At 43.3% G+C, this 22,829-nt stretch overlaps 2 protein-coding genes and 1 pseudogene across 5 annotated transcripts in view; 1 reads left to right on the top strand and 2 right to left on the bottom strand.

Annotated features, from left to right (window-relative positions):
* Positions 1-22,829, top strand: part of LOC147027828 (actin-related protein 2) — a 115,389-nt gene that overhangs the window by 27,100 nt on the left and 65,460 nt on the right. The gene's annotated exons all lie outside the window — the stretch shown is intronic.
* The window catches only part of DPH6 (diphthamine biosynthesis 6), a 45,688-nt gene that overhangs the window by 17,430 nt on the left and 5,429 nt on the right, over positions 1-22,829 (bottom strand). For all 3 annotated transcript variants that reach the window (XM_085877478.1, XM_085877480.1, XM_085877479.1), the window contains 5 exons: positions 21,474-21,565; positions 21,189-21,373; positions 15,968-16,041; positions 4,559-4,677; positions 4,240-4,301 (listed from right to left, as the gene is read on the bottom strand). In XM_085877478.1, the coding sequence (XP_085733604.1) occupies positions 4,240-4,301; positions 4,559-4,677; positions 15,968-16,041; positions 21,189-21,373; positions 21,474-21,565 (532 nt within the window). The remainder of the gene's footprint in view (positions 1-4,239; positions 4,302-4,558; positions 4,678-15,967; positions 16,042-21,188; positions 21,374-21,473; positions 21,566-22,829) is intronic.
* LOC147027830 (5.8S ribosomal RNA) lies at positions 3,031-3,169 on the bottom strand (annotated as a pseudogene).

The raw sequence follows: 22,829 nt of genomic DNA on the forward strand, positions 1-22,829 counted from the left end.
TATGTAAATGCGCCAACCGAGGTGCTAACGTCCATGGGCCAACAAGGATAGCTTCGAAGCAATATGCTTGCCCTTATGCTGTATAGTCTTGGTTATTCCTGACATGACTGTAAACTGTCACCCTGGTGCTTTGCTTGGAGGATATTGCACTGTTCATTGGATGGGATGTTAAGTTGTGAATACGGTTTGCTCGCATTACCTGACGGATATCAAAAAGGATACCACAATGTCTTTTGCAAGAGTAGGCCTTAGTTTCCAAATAGTCTTCATGAGGTACTCAGTGGGCCTGGTGCGTGAAAGGTTGTTGCGGTAACTGGATAACTCACCACTGAAGAGATGAAAGCTAGCGAGGGGCCGGGGAAGAAGAGAGCTGCCGGCATTTTAGCTTTCCCAATTGAACTTCGTTTTCAACTTGCAGAGAAATATTCCAGAACTTGTCCTTCATTGCTGTAACGAACAATCACTTCAGTCGCTGTTCCAATGCAGAATACCGTTCATCCAAAGTAAACCACAGGGAGCTTTCTCTTCCCTGGTATGATTGTATTTCGTCATTATTGTTCCACAAAACGTGCTTTTCTCCTTCCTTTATTTTTCAATTCATTGTCTCTTCCACGAGTCTTCCCTAATAATGCAAGTTCCTTACAAGGAACTTCCATGTCAGAGGGTACACCTTGAGGCCCATCAAGCTTCAGCAATGGTTGCGCAATAAACATTCAAACAAAGTTAAGGTGAACATTGTTACTATTATACATATTATGATTCTACATAATTGAGGATCATCTCAGAAGAGTTGCATCATCCATGGATGCTAACAGAGTAACTTTTGAGTTGCTGAAGGCCCAGTCACACCTTGACGTTTTAGCCAGCTTATGCCGATTTTTGGAAAATTTGTGTAAAACGCTGGTACACGTCGAATACGTTATGGGTAAGTTTTGATTACATTGAGAGCACGCTGAAAAACACTGCCATACGTCGTTGTACGCTGGCTTTAAACGTTGTACTTTTCGGTTGTCCTCAAATTTTCCATGCTTGAAATTTTAAGACTTATGTCAGCGTATGACTCACACGTTCCCCATAACGCTGGCCATAAGTTGTAGGCACGTCACGCGATCGTTGACACACGTTACTTGTAAGTTACTCATAAGTCGAAACACATCGACGTAATGTTTAGCGTACCCGAAACTTATTTCTAACCTACGAGTTACGTGTTGTACTCACGTTACGCGATCGGTGACACACATCGACACACGTTACTTGTAAGGTGCTCACAAGTCGAAACACATCAAGGTAATGGTTAGCGTCAGTGCTCCAGACTCCCTGGTTTTATTTTATTTTTTTTCCTTCCTTCGGTATGATGGTGATTTTGACACTTCTATTTCTAGTGTGGTTATAATATAATTAATAGGCTGCCGCTCAACGATTTAAATCATAACCGCACTGTACACTGAACACCGTCATACCGTTTTTTTACAGCCATTTTCCCCTGCTGTGCAGGGGTTGGGCTTTTTCTTGAGGCAATGTTTTATGGCCGGATGCCCTTCCTGACGCCAACCCTGGTCGCCTCTTACGACACACAGGGATATGGTACACCTATTCTTACCGGGGCATACACCGGGACCAGTACACTGGTACTCATTTCACCGACCTCGGAAGGATGACAGGCTGAGTCAACCCCCTGGTGTTAATTCAGCAGCCAACGGGGCTTGAACTCAGGACCCTGGGATCCCAAGCCGCCACCCTAACCACTAAGCCAACACGAGGCTTGACACAGTCATACCGAAGAAAAAAAAACAAAAAAAAAAAAAAACAGGAGTCTGGAACACTGACGCTAACCATTACCTTGACGTGTTTCGACTTATGAGTACCTTTCAAGTAACGTGTGTCGATGTGTGTCAACGATCGCATATCGTGCGTACAACTTATTCCCATCGCATGCGGAATGTGTGTCATACGGCAAGTACGTCGTAAAATTTTCAACATGTTTAAAATTACAAGACGTACTCCATTTAATACGACGTATGAGAGCGTACTTTAGCGTTCTATTCACGCATACCAAACTTACCCATACCGTATTCGACGTACGCCAGCGTTTTAGACGCATTTTTCAGAGGTCAGCATATGCTGGTAAGATCGCCAAGGTGTGACTGCGATGTTGACACTTCCATTTCTGCGGCGGTTATGATGTGAATCGTTGTGCGGTAGCCTTTTAATAGGCTACGCCACGTGATCGTCGGCGATGCGTGCAACGCGCTATGTATAAGTTAGACTATCGTTGGGCATAGGTTGTGAAGGCAGACAACAGGTTCAGCATTCATTGGTATAAGTTATCTATAACACAACAAATCGTTCTGTGTCCATTACTAATATGTTATGCATAAGACCAAGTCGTTATGAATACGTCCGAATCTTTAAAAAAAAAAAACATCAAAAGTTCAACGTAAGCCAGCGTATTACATACATTTTAATACGTTGCCATTGCTGGCTAAAACGTCAAGGTGTGACTGGGCCTTGAGATTAGAACTTTGCTTGGATTTCATTTGGTTAGCTTCCTCAATGCATGAGTGTGACAAAATAAACAAGCATGTATTTGTTTGCAGGTTCTATTATTTCAAGGCCAAATTCTTCTTCAATGTAATAAAATCACTCTTTAGTAATGCGATTCATTCATTTTGTGTGCAGCCTGTGGCTGTTGGTTTGTATCATTCCTGGGAGCACAGCTGTGCTGTTGATGTAATGACCCCTTGTAGGCTACGGAAGGAATTTTTCATTTGTTCCTGGTGCCGGCAATAGCTCACCTACTCTTCGCAAAGGACTCTGTGGGATTCTTAAGGTCCACCAACTAATGCAAGCACATAACCAAGTAAGCCCATTACACTAAGAAATAACTATTCTAAATCCAGCCCATTAATCCCCTCAAGCCAGATCAGTAATCAGTGCTTTAGGCAGCAAAGTTGTAACAAGAAGTCGAATACCATATGGTTGTACGTGGTGGCTGGCAGGATAACTGAGATGCCTTGGAGGTATGCAAGCATGCACTAAGAGGTATGCACACATGTACAATGTGTGTTCAACGTATCGATGATCAATGTATCCTGCAAGTCACACCAGTTCTCGCAGTGGACTGTGTTTTAAATCAATGCACGAGCCGAGTGCTCCACTACTGAGTAGAGCACATGGCAGAAATCACATCACGTCCCCACTCGCTCACTGGCCATCGCAATGCTCTGTTTTAATTAAAGATGGAATCGTTGTCCGCACCGGTTCTCAAGCGACTGTCGGTTGCCAGCCGAGGCGCACGAGTGCACTCGAATCTCGCACCATTGCACCTTTGCCCGATGACCGCACACCACACAAGGGTGCAAAGCAACGCAACTCCCACACACACACACACACAGGCCGGCAGAGGCACGCAGGAGAAAATCAAGCGCACAACACCTGCACGTGTGGAAGGGGGCGCAAGACGCGGCAGGTACAGGCAGACCATACGCATGCTGCAGCCGAAGCACTCCACGGGGAGGCAACAGCTCATGTTGCCAACGGAGTCCCTCATGCTCCGGACCGCTGCCGAGCCAATCTGGCTCAGGACGCTGACACAGCACGAAAGGGCGGGGATCGATGCGATGCATCGTCGTGCGACCGTGAAAAGGAAAAAAAACGTGAAAAGGGACGGGGAAAGGGATAAACCAAAGCATCTCCCCCCCCCCCTCCAAGTCCCCGAGCCCAGTTTAATGTCCATCTGAGGGACGGCACACACATTGATGAATAACCCTGCATGTGAAACACCAGGATGACAGTTTATAGCTCGGTCAAGATTCGGGCCTCTAAGCTGTCCAGAAAAAATAGACTGGACAGCTTAAAGACGAGTGTGAGTACCTCTCGACCATCTTGCCAGCCCTTTCATAATGTCGAGGTGTATATATATATTTAAACCATAAATAAAAGGATTATGGGTTGATTTCCTGTAGATTAAACGTCGGGAAAAAAATTATCATTTCCACCCCACTGCTCTTCCACACACTACCACGTATTACACTCCCCCTCCACCCTGATTTTTCCAGCCCATCCCAAGTTTTTAATTCCTGTATTCGTGTCCGTTAAACAATGTACAAACCAAAAGAATAAAGATGTCATAAAATAATAATAACAATGCCATCTTCAGCTGTAAGGCATATAAACTGCAAAAAAATTTAAAAACCACTAAAAACTAAAAAAACAAACGAACATGTGAGCTTATTTTACCTGCTGTAGATGTGGCAAAATATCTCCTACATTCTTTCCCAGATGTGTGTCTGGTTCCAACCCTGTTGGACAAAAAGTGTGGTCATCTCAACAAGAAACATCCGACTACATTTGTCTGGTCAAATACTGTACATCATCTCGCCTTAATCCCCAAATTATTCAGAGAATAAAATTGAAAATGAGAATGGGAATGGAGGTCTGAAGAATCGTGTATGTTAAATATGGAAAAAAGCAGAATCACAAATGTGAAGATAACTAGGACTGGGAGAGGTGAGGTATCAATATTGAATGGGATTTTGGGATATACAAGGAATCTTACCCAAGGAGGCCACTTTTATAATTATTGCGTGAACACCAGCAGCAATCATCTCCTTGAGAAGCCCCTCCTGCTCCATTTGCCACAAGAATGCCAAAGGCTCGAGATTTAGCCGGGAACACCTGTCAAACAATCACCTGATGAAACATGCCAAAAAAAACAAGATAGAACATGTAATACAAAGGTATTTGTTTCAGCAACTCCTTTAACAAACCAAGGCACTGAGTGCAACCCTCTGAAAAATAAAAATAAAACTTTAAAAAAAGATTTGTAATTTTGCATATGCATTTGAAATGCTAAATTCAAAAAAACCTATTTCAATGTTCAGCGTGTTGGCAGGATGGCTTGGAGGTATGCACACTCACCTCTAAACTGTCTAACCTGGGTTTGCATCCTGACCCAGCTGTCATCATGGTGTTTTACAGGCAGCATTATTCATCAATGTGTGTGTTGTTCCTCAGCTGGACGTTAACCTTGGCATCCCATGTGCCGGCATTATTTGGTGGACGTTAAAGATCCCTGGTGTCCTTCGCGAAGATTAGACGAGCTATCACCGGAATCCTGAAACAACTCCAAATTACTGCCCTAACTTACAGAGGGCTTCAGCATAGCCACAGCTTCAGCCAGTGATGCTACCCCACAGCCTTGTGCTGCATATGAAAGAAGAATGATGTTCAGGTCTATGCCATATTTTTCTTATTAGTACATTAAGAAGCTGGAAAAGGATAATTATGGAATGAAAATTAAAAAAAAAAGATCTTTAATCAAATATTTTCTTGTTTTGTCCAACTCCAAAGAACCTATGATATTATTCAACACATCATTACAACCAAGTTTTACAGCAGGAAGGTATGATAACCCCCAGTGGTGGTAGTTGTTTGTCATGGTTGTGTCACTATCCTTGTAGCTACATACCCATTTTTTTGAACAATGTGAACATTGGGCAACAGGTAATAATGAAGTGGATTACATGGTGGCTATAGTTTTTCCTACCTCCCCTATTATGACCGAAACCCCCTTTTGTTATTGTTTTGCTCTTATTAACCTCTGCCATTGAAGATCGGAGGTTACTGTTTTCACCCCTTTCTGTTTGTTTGTTTGTTTGTGAACAGTATTACGGAAAAACTCCTCGACGGATTTCGACGAAACTTAGTGGGGTGATTAGGTTTGGTCCAAGGATCATGCCATTAGATTTTGGACCTGGTCCAAAATCCAATATGGCCGCTATGGCGGCCATTTTGAAAAAAAAATTGAATTTTTTTTTTTGCATTTCTACATGTTTTAAGTGATTTCCAACCCCCCCCCCAAAAAAAAATGTTAGAAAAAAATTTTTTTGCAACTTTTCTTCAACAAAATTTCGTTTTTTGTTTTTTTTTGCATTTCTACATGTTATAAGTGATTTCCAACAAAAAAACATGCCAAAATTATAATTGCGGCTGATTTTGGAACTTCAGGTGGATATACCCACGTAAAATCAATTTCTGTCTCAAGGAATCGAGTTATGACGAATGACTTGAGTATGTAAAAGTTAAAAGTAAAAGGGAAAGTTGCTAACTATAACTCTGTGAGCACTGTTGAGGTCAAATTGAATGAATAGGATATCAGGTTCACTTGAGTGACCCAGCAGTATTGGACGTCGGAGGTTTTGCACTCTACAGAGTGCTCCCCCTCAAGTTCTACATGGTTCTGTGCAACCCAGGGGAAAGGATGGGAGGCTTAACCCATTGCTCCCAGGACAGCACGGAATACATCCATAGCAAGAGAATGATGAAGCTGGGAGGCTGCAGATTTTGCTCACTCCTTTAAGGGGTAGAGGGCTGGTGGGGAAGGGAGGGTGGGATTCCCCAATTAGCATCATCGCCCCAACAGAAGTTCCTTCCTTTATCTCCATATTCTTGTCCTAGCATTTTAATTTGCTCTTTTGGTATCATGCCATTCCAGACCATATCCCTTCAATTTGTGCAGTTTTGCGATAACAGCTGGAGCATTTACTTTCTTTATAAATTTGAAGTGCCACTGTATGGAATCAGTACCACAGGTTCCTGTGTTTAAACTTATCATTGTGCCATGTATTATTGCTTGTCATGAGCAGAGTACCCACCCTTCAGGCAATTTTGTTCTCTGTGTGCATTGCATTCTTCTGACCCATCCCTTTATTTGGGTGGTGTATAGGCAAATGACCACTGCCTCAATCGCTCCCAAACATAAAACTAGAACTACGTTGTCGATGGCACACCATCGCATATTCCCGCGTGCACTGCTTTGACCCATTAACGCTAGGTTTTTAAAAATTTTAAATCAGCCCCCATGACCCCACCCCCTCTGGCCCGGCCCCTAGGGGTCATATCAAAAATCCGACAGTTTTGTGCACTTCCCCATACATATATCTACGATGTCCAAAAGTTTCAAGTTCCTATCTCAAACGGTGTAGGAGGAGCTATTTTGACCCCCTATCCGCTAAGCACCCTCTACCCCCCAAGCACCCTCTGATCATCATGTGTTTAAAAAAAATATGTTGTTAAATGTATCTCATGAATATGTTTGATTTAAAAAGCTATGACAATTTTTTTTTTTTTTTTATCGACCCCCATGACCCCAACCCCTCTGGCCCGGCCCCAAGGGGTCATATCAAAAACCCGAAAGTGTTGTGCACTGCCCCATTCATATATCGACTATGTCCCAAAGTTTCAAGTTCCTATTTATTACAGGGTAAGACAGACGGACATACGGACGGACGGCGGAGACAATCACAATATTTCCACTTTTCTTCGAAAGCGTGGGAATAAAAATAACCCGGGTTACGTACATGAAGAAAAACATGGGTACTGCTTTCATGCATATCTTCTATCTATAATTCCAGCAATCTCTGTGTGTCTCTGTATGTGTGAGTCTGCGACCGCCGTTTCTCGACAACCCCTTGTCCGATCTAATTGAAACTTGCCAGGAATATCGCTGGGGACCCGAGGATGTGCCTTTTCAAGGTTTGATATTAATCGGACAAGCGGATCCCAAGTTACGGCCATTTATTTATCAACCAATGACAGGACACGGTGCTATGACGTCACTATTGGCGTCAATCAATTTTTTTTTTTTGCACGTACGGCCACACACGTATGGGCACGCACGTACGGCCACGCACGTATGGGCATGTACTAGTATAATAGATCATGGTTATATAGCTCAGATGATTCCAATTGCACTGGGCCATAGACTGACACCTGAGGCCTGGACGTACTGTCAACTTCACAAGGCCCATGACGTCTCCAAAGCTTTCAATATTTGATGATCCTTTTAACAGACACTTAAGTTGTTTTATATTGAATGAAAAACTTACAATGAGGGCATGGAGATTGTGAATATGATATTGTTACGAATTTGGAATTCAATTGCACACAACATACAGGTTCCCTTAGTCAGCTATGTCGATAAGTGCATGTTCCCTTGATAGCTCACCTTTCATTGTTTAAATGTTCAGAGATCGATTAGATGCGCTGCGGATCGATTTAATAGTTTGGGAACGAAACAATGGAGACATCCCTCCCCTCTCCTGCGAAGAAGAAGAAGAACCCTGCCATCCCGTGACGTCAACAACTCCCTCCCACCCGTGGTTGAGCGGGGGATGGATCACGAGGGCATGAGTCACGCCGGGTGCGGGGGAGGGGGTGCAAAGGATAAAGAGGACATCTTTTCTTTGTTCAAAGAGAGTCCCGTGGGAGTCCCGTGGTAGGGCTGAGTTCGTGAAAGTCCTGTGGAAAAAGTCCCGTGGGAGTCCCATGGTAGGGCTGAGTTTGTGGGAGTCCCGTGGCAGAGTTCGTGTGCTGAGTCCCGTGGGAGCAGTAAGCTTTTTGCTTCGGCAGTTGGGGGAGTCGGGAGGAAGCCAGAAGCCAAGGAGCTGCGTGGAAGTCCGGGCGTCGCGAAGGAGACGCGAGCTGGAGGCGCAGCCTTGCCTGCTGTGTCGCGCAAACCGCGCGTTCGTGTGGAGAGAGCCGGAGAGAGCTCGCCTGCCACACGGAAGGCCCGAGCTCGACCGCGGCTACGCTAGCTGCCGTGGGGAAGGAGCATCGCGGGTCGCCCAAGTGCGTTCGTGTGGAGAGAGCCGGAGAGAGCTCGCCTGCCACACGGAAGGCCCGAGCTCGACCACGGCTACGCTAGCTGCCGTGGGGAAGGAGCATCGCGGGTCGCCCAAGCGCGTTCATGTGGAGAGAGCCGGAGAGAGCTCGCCTGCCACACGGAAGGCCCGAGCTCGACCGAGGTTACGCTAGCTGCTGTGGGGACGGGACGTCGCGGGTCGCCCAAGCCAGACACCACGAGGGTGCAGGTAACCTGCAACGGTCTCGTGGGACTCGTTCGGTCTGCCAAGTCCCACGCCATAAAGACCCAAGAGGTCCAGTCTGACCCCATTGCCTTTGATTGGGTCTTTTTCCTGCTTTTCTTTTGAATGAATGTTGTGGCGCCGAGTCCCGTAAGTAAAACTGTGTCAGTGACTGTACATTAATAATTGCTTATAGACGGTTGTAGTTCTTTTGTCGTGCTTTTGTTGCTTGTATAATTGCATACGTGTTTTGCCTTATTTAATTGCATATGTGTTTCATTATAATAAATGTCCTTGTGTAAATGTTGCGTCCATTCCCTCATTGACTGAACATTTCGTGTGTTGGGAGTTAGAAAGCCGTTGGTTTGCCGTAATAGGGGGACATTTGGACCGACGGTTCTCGGCGATTACGCCGCTCGGAATCGCGCACGGACAAGCTCGCCTCGGCGGTTTGTTCCGTACGAGATCCATCGAGGGTGGAATACCCTGGTAGTTGGATCACATGGGTATTTCGGTAAATTGAAGATTGGCAATCGACCCTACCCCACGTGATCTGCCGATTGGCGTATTTCGGTTATTGTACAAGGACCCGTCGCTCGGAGTTATCTGGGCGGCGATCTATATTCCGGGCGATCGGTCGGGCTGACTCGACTTGCGGCTCCGTTCAGAGCGGTCTGTTGGCGGCCGACCCCCGGCCAGTAACAATATTTACAAATATTTTTTAGGAGGCTTACCATAGCATCAAAATGGCAGATGTCTGATTTTATTTCAGGTCACACTTGTGGGTGGCGCTAAGCCAGCAATCTAACCAATGTATATATATATATATATATATATATATATATATATATATATATATATATATATATATATATATCCACAGTACCTACAGAAAGTCTACACTGCCTTTCAAAAATTTCACCTTTTGTTGCCATGGAGCATGGAATTAAATTGCATTAAATCTGACTTTTTCCACCTATATTAACGCATCGTAACCCACAACTCCCAAATGAAAAACAAATTCGACAAATTTCAGAAAATTAATTTAAAATACAAAACTAGAATATCTTGCTTTGCTAAGTGTCCGCCCCCCTTATAATAGCAATTGTAAATTTAGTCAGATGTAACCAATCACCTTGAAACTCACACACCAAGTTAAATGGCCTCCACCTGTGTTAAATTGTCATGATTCTGATTATTTCAGAATAAAATCAGCTGTTCCTGTGGGTTTCCTCTGCTGGGTAGTGCATTTCACAGCAAAGACAACCATGAGCACCAAGGGATTTTCAAAAGATGTCTGGGATGAAGTTGTGGAAAGGCACAGATCAGGGGATGGGTATAAAATATTTCAAAGGCCTTGAATATCCCTTGGAGCAGAGTCAAGACAATCATTAAGAAGTGGAAGGTATATGGTACCACCAAAACCCTGCCAAGATCAGGCCGTCCCTCCAAACTGGATGTCCGAGCTGGGAGGAGACCGATTAGAGAGGCCTCCAAGGACCAATGGGAATTTTGAAAAAGCTACAAGCATTTATGGCAAAGACTGATCACTGTTTGCATATGACAACAATATCCCAAGCACTCCACAAGTCTGGCCTATACAGTAGGGTGGCAAGAAGGAAGCCATTACTTAAAAAGCCCACCTTGAGTCCCATCTGAGGGATGCAAAGAAACACTCCAGAGATTCTGAAGCCAAGTGACAAAAAGTTTTGTGGTCTGATGAAACCAAGATGGAACTTTTTGGACTAAATGCAAAAAGTTACGTTTGGCGCAAACCCAACACAGCACATCACCCAAAGAGCACCATCCCTACTGTGAAGCATGGTGGTGGCAGCATCATGTTATGGGGATGTTTCTCATCAGCAGGGACTGGGGCACTTGCCAGGATAGAAGGAAAAATGAACGGAGCAAAATAAATTAAAATCCTCAAGGAAAACCTGCTGCATTTTGCAAGAAAGCTGAAATTGGAATGGAAGTTCACCTTTTAGCATAACATCGACCCGAAGCACACAGCCAAAGCTACACTGGAGTGGCTAAGGAACAAAAAGATAAATGTCCTTGAGTAGCCCAGTCAGAGCTCCAACCTAAATCCAATCAAAAATCTGTGGCATGACTTGAAGATTGCTGTCCATCAATGCTCCCCATGAAACTTGACTGAGCTTGAACAGTTTTGTGCAGAAGAATGGGAAAATATTGCCCAATCAAGGTGTGCAAAGTTGGAAGAGACCTATCCCTACACACACACACACACACACACCACACACCACACACCACACACCACACACCACACCACACACACACACAGCTGTAATTGCTGTCAAAGGTGCTTCCACTAAGTATTAACTCGGGGGGTGGGGGGGGGGGGGATGGACACTTATCCAAACAATATATTATGGTTTTGTATTTTTATTTAATTTTCTAAAATTTGTAGAACTTGTTTTTCACTTGGAAGTTGTGGGTTACGGTGTGTAAATAAAGGTGGAAAAAGTCTGATTTTATGCAACTTAATTCCAGGCTACAAGGCAACAAAATGTGAAAATATTGAAAGGCAGTGTGGACTTTCAATAGGCACTGTGTATATGTATATATACACCAATAAATGTGTGTGCGTGTGTGTGTGTGTGCGTCTCCTCCGTAACGTCAAAACTATGAAACCAAGCAGCCTGAAACTTTGTATGCATGCGAAGAAAACTCCAAGGAAGTGCATGACTGAAAGTTGGGTGTTTGAGTTCATTAAAACACACTTTTTGAAGATAATTTACAGACTTATTTAATTACATAGTTTATGAGGCGTATCCTCAGTCACCGCTCTCTATGGGGTCTTAAGGCATATCTGAGGTAACCTCGCTGGGGTTTGAAGCCGCCATGTTTTTTTTAGCCTGCTCATCCATTCTTCGACTTGGAACATGCTGCACCGATTTAACAATAAAGTTTTTTTTTTTCCACTTTCCTCACTTACATCATAGCTGTGAATCGCTGTATACATTGCTTTTGTAAGTGCTATCATTTTCAAATTAGGAGCTTGGAGCGATTTCATGCATTATATGATGCAATTTTCCATGATCTACTCTCACGGATGAATTAAAGTACATCATCGAAATATTATTTTGGCTGTTATAGGAAATATACAAAAATATTATAGGATCGGATATCATCCGGACTAGATAAGTGTCAAAATCTGGAGTGAAATCTGATAATTTGAAGAAATAATGAGTCTTATGACTAAGCCAATGTATATATTTACTTTAAGCAAGCAATGCTATGTTCCCTCCTTCTCCATATATACACAAGAAAATGTGAAATTTCCAAAGCATTAAACTTATCTTTTTCTACTGTTTGGAGCATTATAGTGAGTTAATAAAGGATTGAGGAATGTGCCAAAATTAAACAGCTTCAGTAAGCTGCATGATTTAATGCATTCACTGCTTGACATCGCATCCTGTCCCTCACAGGGACTGCCTACCCATCATGTCTGCCACATCTGTGTCTGTATTTTAAGAGGTTTCGCGAGGTGCTCTACAAGGAATCAAAGCAAATCTGAAAGACGGACGTTTTAAAATAAAGTTACATTTGCGCGGACCGCAAACCGATGTAACGCGTGCACAGATGAGCAGGCAACGTGGTGGATTATCTGCAATGTTTATTTCATGGGTGATAAAACTTTATGGTCTCCAGGATTGTTCCATGTTAAACAGCAACTCTTTTGTGGATAAAGTCAATATTTGAATGAATTCATTTAATTTCTTGAAAGCGGTGAAGACCGGCTTTAAAAGTTAAAGGGATCCTATATGGTATGCAGCCACAGCCTGGCCAGCCATTCTTAATCAACCATTTAATTGGAGTGCTTGCTTGAGTGCTGAAGCCACTTGTCGATCGCCCCATATTCGATCGCGGTACAGTTAGTACCCCAATCAGGATGTAAAGTCGGCAGTTACTACAAGGAAGAGGGACATGATTTACAAAGGCAAAATGAGTTTCAAAGTGTGAGTGAGTTTCTCTGAGTTTCAAAGGAAAATATGTTTTATAGCACTATTTTTTTTATAGAAAATCACTATCTATAAAAAATATTTTTGTTGGTCACTTGATGTCATCCTACGGTTGTTGAGTGACATTCGAATGAGTTGGCGGTCATCCCGGTCAGTGGAAAGTCGTTTTCGCCCTCTGCCAGTCTGTAGCTTTGTTGTCCCCAATGTCTGCTGCTTGACCTTGTTCTTATGAACCGCCATCTTTGAAATTTTAAGGATGGAAACAACGTGACGCTCACTGTATCCCTCTGCCAGTAAAGCCATAATTGAACCCTTCTTTTCCTCACTCAAAACTTTTCTTTTCAACTCTTTTGGCATGGTCATGAGATATTTTTTGATTCCAATTACTTTTGAGGTACTACGAGCACTGTTTTTTGCCATCCAGCTGGCCCTATTGCAAAAGCATAGTGATGACCACAGCAGTGGTTTTTATACTTTTCTTTGTTAAATAAGATTTGCTTCAGGTGATCACCTAATCAATACCTCACTAAGTAGAATGAGGTGTGCCTGTGTTGGAATTCAACAGACACTGGAATGGAATGGCTGCCATACATGTAGAGACGCTGATTTAAATTTTTTTTGGAGTGGTTTCTTATTTTTTTTTCCAGAGCTGTATATATATATATATATATATATATATATATATATATATATATATATATATATATATATATATATATATATATATATATATATATATATATATATATATATATATATATATATATATATATATATATATATATATATATATATATACATATATATACATATATATATACACACACATACAACGGGTTTGGGGCTAACTACACATGTACTTAAAGATATCTCACCTACGGGCCCTGAATGGTGGTTTGTGAATTTCCACAGCCGTAACAATATGTATATACATTATACATGCATGTATATACATACACATATCTATACATGTAAATATAATATATATATATATATATATATATATATATATATATATATATATATATATATATATATATATATATATATATATGACTTAATTGCATATGATGCCAAAATCTCCTTCAAACTGTGCGCCATTCCCCAGTGGACACTTCCTTTCAACCCTCCATACTCGAACCACAATGCTACAACCTTCAAACAACCACCACAAAACCTTCCTAAAAGCACTACCATAACCTATGTTTGCCCACCTCACCACAAACGCTTCAACCACCTCACAACCGCTACAAATGCTTCAACAACCTCACCACAACCGTTATGAACACCACAACCAGTCAGCACATCAGACGTTCACCACTGTCCTTTGAGGATATCGGGGAACCATGATGGCGACATACCATGGCAGATGCTTGTGTTCAGAATATTTTGGCATGTAGCGTGAAGCGCAAGTATGCGCTGGAATCCGTTCAACATGGTCTGAATAGCCCTGGCGCTCCACTCAATCACGATCCCCATTTGATACCCAGCACACGTTAATGGCCGGATTGCGCTCCCAGAAACCTGCACTCCATGTTTATCTCGGAGCTTCATCGCATGGCTGAGTTTGGGAGCAAATGAGGCTATTTTCGGCTTCGGAGCCTCGCATAGTCGGGACTACTTCTTGGGAAAGCGTCCATGCACCAATGGAGGCACTGTGAAACTCTTACCGATCGTCCTGATCTGACTTTGGGCTCCTCCCTCACCAGACGTCTATAAAACACCCTGCAAAGTCGCTGAAGAGGAAGTTGAGAAGTAGTTGAGTAGCGAGACATTGGTTGAGAGTCAGAGGTAGTTGCTGAGGTCTGGGTATTGGGCCTTGGGCAAAGAGGTGAAACTTCTGGCTTGATCAGTGGCACAAGGAGGAAGGCGGAACGGAGTAGGCTGAGCAGAGCACTGGGTGGACGAGTGGGCGGAACACCAGACTGATCATAGACCATTAGCATTTACATTTACAGATCTCCTCATGCATCATTGTTAAACTTTCTTCTTTCACTTTCTGTCTCTCGTCTTCTGTGGATGCACAAGAGCTGAAAGAGAAACCCGACAGACACACACCTCTTCTCATTTTTCCTTCTCTGCACCGTACCTGCATTTCATTGCACCTCATTTGCACCTTCCTCACTCACGCACCTTAGACACCCCCAGTTTTATTCCCTCCTCCTCTTCCTAAGTGACTGGGAAGCATGGGCCCATCGGCCACAGCAGGTACCATGGAGGTCAACACTTTGTACTTTCTTTGCTCACTAATTTCCTTGGGTGAGTGTATCTGATGGCACCTGTTGTGCGAGTGGAAATGAGATTGTAGAAGTTCCTTGTATCGGGTTAGCTCTGCACTGTCTTTTCTGATAAATATTTGCATTTCATTTGTGTAATAAATTGCTTATATTATAAATTTACCCAGCTCGTTCTGTCTTTTCATACATTGGTCCAGAGTAATCCGCACACAGGTTAGCCGGTAAGTTCTGCCCTTATTAGCCAATGCGTACTCAGCAGCTCCGCTCGGCTGCACCTGATATGGTAAGTTAACTCGAGTATGCATCGAGGGCACTTTATGCTGCCAATCCACCGGAAACGGTAACACGCTAAGTATTGTGAATCTTTCAAGGATTGGCGGTACCAATCGGCGCTCGTGGTTGCTTCGCAACCTGCCGGTGTGCGGAGTTATCTGTGCCCGGCGGCCTCAGTTATCTGTACAGGGCCGGGTGTTCGGGAGGAACCCAAGTGCTTCCCCTCGTGGTGGAACTCAAACCCCGGATCCATAACAATAGATACATTATTAAACTGCTAAATCTTAGCATCATGATGTTCTGTCATCAAGATGTCGCCATTGGATTCGTGAGGGAACAAAGTTCATGCCCACTGTATAATTTTGCCAATCACCGTCTGGCAATCTCAGGGGCAGAGCCTTTGCACATGACCTGATTATGATCACTTAAATGTAGTATACTGCATTCAATAGCCTAATTAAGTATATATTTGTCAGTCTCAACCCAGTTTGTTGTTTTGCACCCTTTTTTTCTGTTGATTCCACTGCTCTCCTTTGGTGATCAGTTTTTGTGAAGCTTCAAACAAGTGTACCAGTATACAATAAGCTGTACAGACAGTACTTACACATTTTCAACTCGAAGCCGCTGATAATCTGAAAAAATTGCTCCAACAGATACTGCTTCGACTTGTTCCTTTTCCTGTTTGACAATCGCATCGAGAATAATTTGACATTACAATACAAGGCACACAAAGCATTTCACTTATGCACTTGGTGTTCTCAAGCTTTCATATTAGTGAGAGCAGCTTAAGCGTCTCCTCAATTGAACAAGAAAGTGTGATTCTTATCTTTAAACCCCATTTTGGAAACAGGTAGCAAACAGAGCACAAGGCAAAAATACCATGAATGAAAAGTGATGTCACAAAGCATAGCATTATCAGAAGAAAAGTTTGTCCCGCAACAGTTCATGCGAGCGCACCTCATCGCAAATCACCTTTGCAACAATTGTATGTAAAATTGGTTTGGTTTAACCATTGAAAATTATATCAAGATGAGAGTTTGCTATCGGTAATGTTATCGAGACTGACAATTAGTAAAAGGGAAATGCAAAAACAAAACAAAACGACAGCAAAGTTGAAAGCACGCCATCGCAAATTCCCACGCTTCCCACCTCAAGCAAAGTTGAAATATGATTAAAAAAAAAGTTCCACCAGGAATGACCCAATATCGAATTTTGAATGAAAAAAAAATAATCTTATTTTGACCCCAGTGACCCTAAGTCCCCACCCCTGTGGCATGAACCTGAGGTCAAATCCCACAAAAATGTTTCATATTTCATGTATCCTCAAAGTTGAATGCATGTACAAAGATTCATTGAAAAAACAAAATGTGGAAAATGTGGCCATAATAGCATTTTCTTGGTATTTGACCTTTCGACCCCACCCAAGGATGTAAGGGATCAGGGCCAAAAATGATACTGCTGTCGCACCTTCTTCCCATGTGGTGATCAGAACTAGCAAATTTGTGAAATTTCTGCACAAGTAGCATGATAGACAGACATACAGATAGACACACGGACAGAAAGACCCAATTACAATAGGCCCACCATTCTTTTTTAAAAAGCATGGGAATAAAAATGTTAAAAAGGGGCTCTTGGTTTAAGGTGTCCATAGAGATTGAATATTGGAAATAATTAAACTGAAATAGTGAAACCAAAAGTAAGATTTCACAGGCAGTTAATTGGCAAATTTGTAAACAAAGATTGCACAAAATACAAATTTGAATAACAATTGCTCACATGTAGCCAATTTAAAACTGTTGAACAGTATTTACATGCAGAATTAGAGAGTTCATGGAGCACTGTACACCACGCAGTCTTGAGAAAAAGAACGTGGCAAAGTTCTTTTAAACTCTTTGCATTTCCAAACATAATCTATATTTCCTACGAGCTGTGATTTGGCATTGCATAAACGAGATCATCACACCACATGATATTTGATGCACTTTTAGTCACGTCAGGTAAGCCTGGTGTTGGCTTAGTGGTTAGGGTGGCGGCTTGAGTTCCAAGGATCCCGAGTTCAAGCCCCGTTGGCCTCCAAATTAATACACCAGGAGGTTGACTCAGCCTGTCATCCTTCTGAGGTCAGCAAAATGAGTACCAGTGTACTGGTAAGGGGGACACTGCACAAGCGACATAGCCGCGTCCCAACCAATGATGCAACCAGCAGCCACAGGCTGCACTCGATAGAGAGAGAGAGGGAGGGAGAGTCACGTCAGGTCAGGTATGGGAGCATGTGCCAGAGCAGCACGTCACTGCGTCCAATTTTCCACCAGTACTCCAGGGGTCTTCGTCTGACCATCCCCGAGGCAGATGCCTGGCCCATCCCCATCTCCTTGAGATGCTGATCAACCGACGACAAGCACGATGCACGTGGTCGGCCCATTGGCCTCCTCCACTCATGAGGCTCCCTCGCTGAGTGTATCTGGTGAGTAGGATCGCCTGGTGCCGCCACTCATAGTAACCGGCACAGAGAGCCTTCACTTTGGATTCCTCTGTCAAGAGCTCACCACCCTGCACTCTAAATGCAATACACCGAGGGACAGACTTGCAGGAACGCAATGCGCGAATTCCCCTGTAAGCAGGACGAGAATCACTTGACCACAGGTGATGCTCCACCCCCTCACAGATTCCTCGCATATCAGGCCATCTTGTCCACTCTCAGCGCACGTACAATTTTATGCCTCAACTCTGACCAGCTCATCTCTGCCATTAAGCCTGGGCCTGCAACTCTGGTCAATGGTATCCAGTGTCCCTTGAGAGATAAAATTCTTCTTCACCTTAAGGTGAGTTCCAAGACATCCATGGGTTACATGAAGGATGGTGGTCTTGAGGCACTCCACAACTCATCAGGATCCCCCAGAGCAGTCTTGAGGCACTTTACAACTCTTCAGGATCCCCCAAAGCACCCAGAACCCCCAAATACCCACTCAGCCTGTTCGCAAACTCCTCAGCTCCCATCTCATCCTTGAGCTTGCCAACATCCAGCCGAGGCTGGGATGGTACCATTCTTCCAGATTTAAGCTGAAACTTCAGAGTTGCTTCAACAAGCCTATGGTCGGTATTGAGGAACTGAGCACTCTGGTAGACCCTGCAGGTCTAGATCATCCTCCAACAACTGTCAACGAGGAAATGGTCACATCACCAGCATTGTCATACCACCAGTCTCCTTTGCCACACCACCAGCATTGGAATACCCAGGTAAGCGATGAGCCTGTGGGTACTGAAACGATGAACCGGCCACCCTCAGTCCATGATTTCTTGCAAAGTCAAGGAACTTATTGCTATTCTGGTTCACAGTTCCAGACCCAAGGGGACCAACACATGTCTCAAAACCATCCCTATCAGTTCCAGTCGATGCAGTGAAATCACCCAAGACTAGAAGAGTATGTCGCCTGGAGCACGAGTCAACCAAACTCGAGCCTGGCATAGAACGCGTCCTTCACGGTGAGATCACTCGCCTCAGTCGGTGCATATACAGAGACCAGGGAAATGACACCGAAGGAGTGACGAATCCTTAGTCTTATAATGCACACATTGATCGGTGTAATCTCAATTATCAATGGAGTCAGCTTGTTGGACACAGCTACAGCAACTCCTTGGGCATGGTAAACATCAGAGTGACCAGACCAATAGTAGGTGTAACCACCTGCCATGATCTTGCAACTATCCGGTCTCCGGACCTCAGAGTGCTGCAATACCGATTTTCAAAAGCTTGAGCTCAGATAACAGAGACAGGGATCATCCTCTCTTCGGGATACGACATTCCAGGCACCCACCCATAGGGACCGCCTCAGGTTACCCCAAGGAGGCCACCATCTGGGAGACGACACCTCAGCACCACTCCGCCACACACCACTGCAATCCGACCCAGGAAGTTTACCCCGTGCTTTTCCTCCCATCATCAAGGAATGGGGGTCCCAAAGACTTTGCCCTAATCCATTCATCCGTTGAGCTGCCCTCTGAAGAGCAGCAGCAAAGGAGGTACTTCCACGGAGTGGACTTTTAGTTTTCTTTGCATTTGTGGGTTTTGCATAACGAAGTGTTTTGCAGTGGCCGGAGTGCAAATCCTGCCACCAACCTCCCAAAGAAAGTAACCCAACTGCAGGAGAATGTCCACAGACACAGTTGGACACAAGAAATGGATGATCGTTGGTTCACTAGCAGCTCCTCCGCCCTTTGAGAGGTTTTGTTTTTAATCTTGCTGGGTGTCCATATGCATAGACCCTCCTCACCAGAAAACTGAGTGGGGGAGATGGTTTAGTCGCTGCCAACTAGACTATGAAACACATTAGTACAGGTTTACATGATACCTGTAGCAAGTCCCAGATGTAATCTGGCTTGACTTGACAATAAAACCTGACTCTCCTTACATAACTAGTTAATTGTAATCTATACTAATAAATGTGTGTGTGCGTGTCAGTGTGTCTCCTCCATAACTCCAAGTCCATGAAATCTAGCAGCCTGAAACTTTGCATGCATACTAATAAAACTTCAAGGAAATGCATGCCTGAAAATTGGGTGTTTGAGTTAAATAAAACACCCTTTTTGAAGATAATTAATGGACATATTTAATTATAACCCTTATCAGGCGCATCCTTGGTCAGCGCTCTCTATAGGGTCTGAAAGCATATCCTAGGTAACCTCTCTGGGGTCTGAAGCCACCAAGTTTTTTTTTGGCCTGCTCACCCACGCCTTGACTTAGAACAGGCCGCAATGATTTCTTAAGGATAATTTATTTTTTCTTCACTTTCCTCACTCATATTATCGAATGCCTGTTCATCATAGTTATGAATTGCTGGGTACATTGCAATGCTTATAAATGCCCGGAGACGTCAGCGTTCTTTGCTTTATTTTATTTCCTCACATACAATCACTGTGAGAATCACTTAAACTAAGCAGAATTACAAAATTTTAAGCTCCAGAACAAGAGTAAGAACAAGCAGTTCTTACTCCTAAAAAGAGTGTTCATTTGTCCAATTCGGATTTATTTGACATTACGGGCATCTCCGGGAGGTGTATGTTTAATATGGCGGTTCGGCGATTGCTACTCGCGTGCCAATCAAGCTATTTTGTCGCACCATCGCTGAATACTATACATTAATCGACTTGAACAAAGTTCAGGGGTCACTCGCATGCTTTCTTAGACACGTGTTGTTCTGCGGTGCAACAGGCGGTGGCTGGCTCACTGAAAATGTAAACTTTTATTTTCCATGACGTTTTCTCTTTTGTATGATCTTCCATTATACGACCTGTCACTACCACAGATAAATACAAATAAAAATAAAACATTTCGCTTTTAAAAGTTTCGTCAACCATTTCGTGGAGTGCTTGGTGAAGCCACTTGGTGCGTGTTTTACAAGTTTCAATGGGGATACAGCAGTTTGACACTGGAGGTAGGAATGCAAAATAAATTTTATGATCACAAGGAGAAAAAAAACATTTTCAAGTATGAAGTAAGGAATCACCACACCATGGTAGGAAAGCGGAGAGGTATGCATGCTCACTCTGTGTAGCCTGGATTCAAATCCCGACCCAGCAATAAACTGTCATCCCGGTGTTTCACAGGTAGGGTGATTCATTAATGTGTGTGTCGTCTCTCGGATGGACGATAAAACTGGGCGTCACATCTGCTGGAATCCCTCACCTCTCTCCAACACTGATCTATGTCTCTGTCTCTCTCCCCCCTCCCCCCCACCCCACCCTTAATATCCCATAAGCGAAGCAATGGGTTGCATTTGCTACAAGCGAAGTAATAAATATTACATAAACTCTCTCAAAATTTCCACCTTGACTTCTTTCAGGAGTTCAAAAAGGTCTTCGACTTCATCTCCAGGATGCACCACGTATTCCTGAGCCGTGACCATGGCAGAACCGTGGATTGTACGTCGATACAATGGTAAGGCCATTGCTTCTGCATACAGCTCGATCGCCTGGTGTCCAACCGTTTGGTACATGTAGCTGTCGAGTTCGTCTGGAGAGCCACACGTGAAGCTAATGAACTGATATCACAAAATACAAAATACTCTTAAGGAAAGGTCAAAATAAATAAGTAAATAAATAAAAATACTCACCATTGTCCTGAGGTTTCAAGTTGGCCAACGCGACGATGTTGTGTCCTGCTTTAATAGAGCACATCATATTGTAACAGCTATCTTTTCCTCCACTGTAAAAATAGAAAGCACAACTTACTCAAGTCATCCACATATGATAACAACCACATGAAGGTATACCACAACGATGCCAGTATAATTATTATATGAGGACTGTCAAAGAGTTTTCCCATTTTCAAAATGTTTCAGAGATAAAAACATGATTATTCCAAAGGCATCAGAAATATTCACCAACTGGGTACATAAAATTGAAACTTGCTGGAACATGACCATTCCTTCAAGTTTTAGGGGAGAGAAAATAAAATAGAATTAAAAAACAACAACTTTTCACTGAATCTCACATATAACCAAACGTCAGTTTTGTTTGGGTAAGCCCGAACATTTCAGGGCACAAGATGACTCTTAACCAAATGGGGTTGTCACTGTAATCGTGGATGCAAAAACGAGGGGTTTACAAACAATTTTTCCATCATACCATCTAGTAGTTTTATAGTTAACTGTAGATTATAGTTTTATAACCCATTTCCAAAGATTGGCTAAGCTGAATGGGCATGGGGAACAGTGTTTTTAGTTTAAAAGTCCAAAGTTGCACCTTATTGGAGGAAAACGTACAGCATGTGAGGGAACCACCCAAAAGATGTAGTGTACAATGGCATACTACTACTTTTTAATTGCCCGTATTAACACTATATTGTGGGGTAGGCAAGGCTGGGAACGTTTTATGTCAAAGTCCTTCACGATCTGGAGGAACAAATGTGACATTTGACTTAAGATGCAGGAATAACAATAATAATAATAATAACTGGAGGCACTATACTTATAACTGCGAGCAGTTATGGTCAGGTACCATGCTACCCCAACCACCCCACCCACTTTTATACAACCCCGCTTCGATCAGACACCTGACCGACAACGTCCTCTTTACTCACTGAAAACATTATTTATTTTTTTCCCTTCAATCTAATATAGCCACCAAATCACATGACCTCGCAGTTATTCATAATCATCTTCCTCTTCCTCCCACCCCACCTTTTCTGCCTCCCACCCCAGTGCCTCCAGACTCACATCCTATCCCTACCCATTCCTCAGTAAGTTACCAAGGGTAATTGCTTGTGATGTTTCACATTCCTTGTAGAGAGCTCGCCAAGTGGCTTAGGCAATCAAGTAAGCATGTACATTCATTGGGCGGTGTATTTTCGACTGCTGCTGCGACCGTTGAAAATAAAACATGCAAAACACCTCGTTGGAGTTATAAACATTATTGCCCTGGATAAAAAAGGTGCAAAAACAGATCCCTGCAACTACAGACCAATCAGC

The sequence above is a fragment of the Eptatretus burgeri genome, chromosome 4 (assembly GCF_056783735.1).
Source record: "Eptatretus burgeri isolate ZD-2024b chromosome 4, Ebu_testis_v1, whole genome shotgun sequence".
NCBI lineage: Eukaryota > Metazoa > Chordata > Myxini > Myxiniformes > Myxinidae > Eptatretus > Eptatretus burgeri.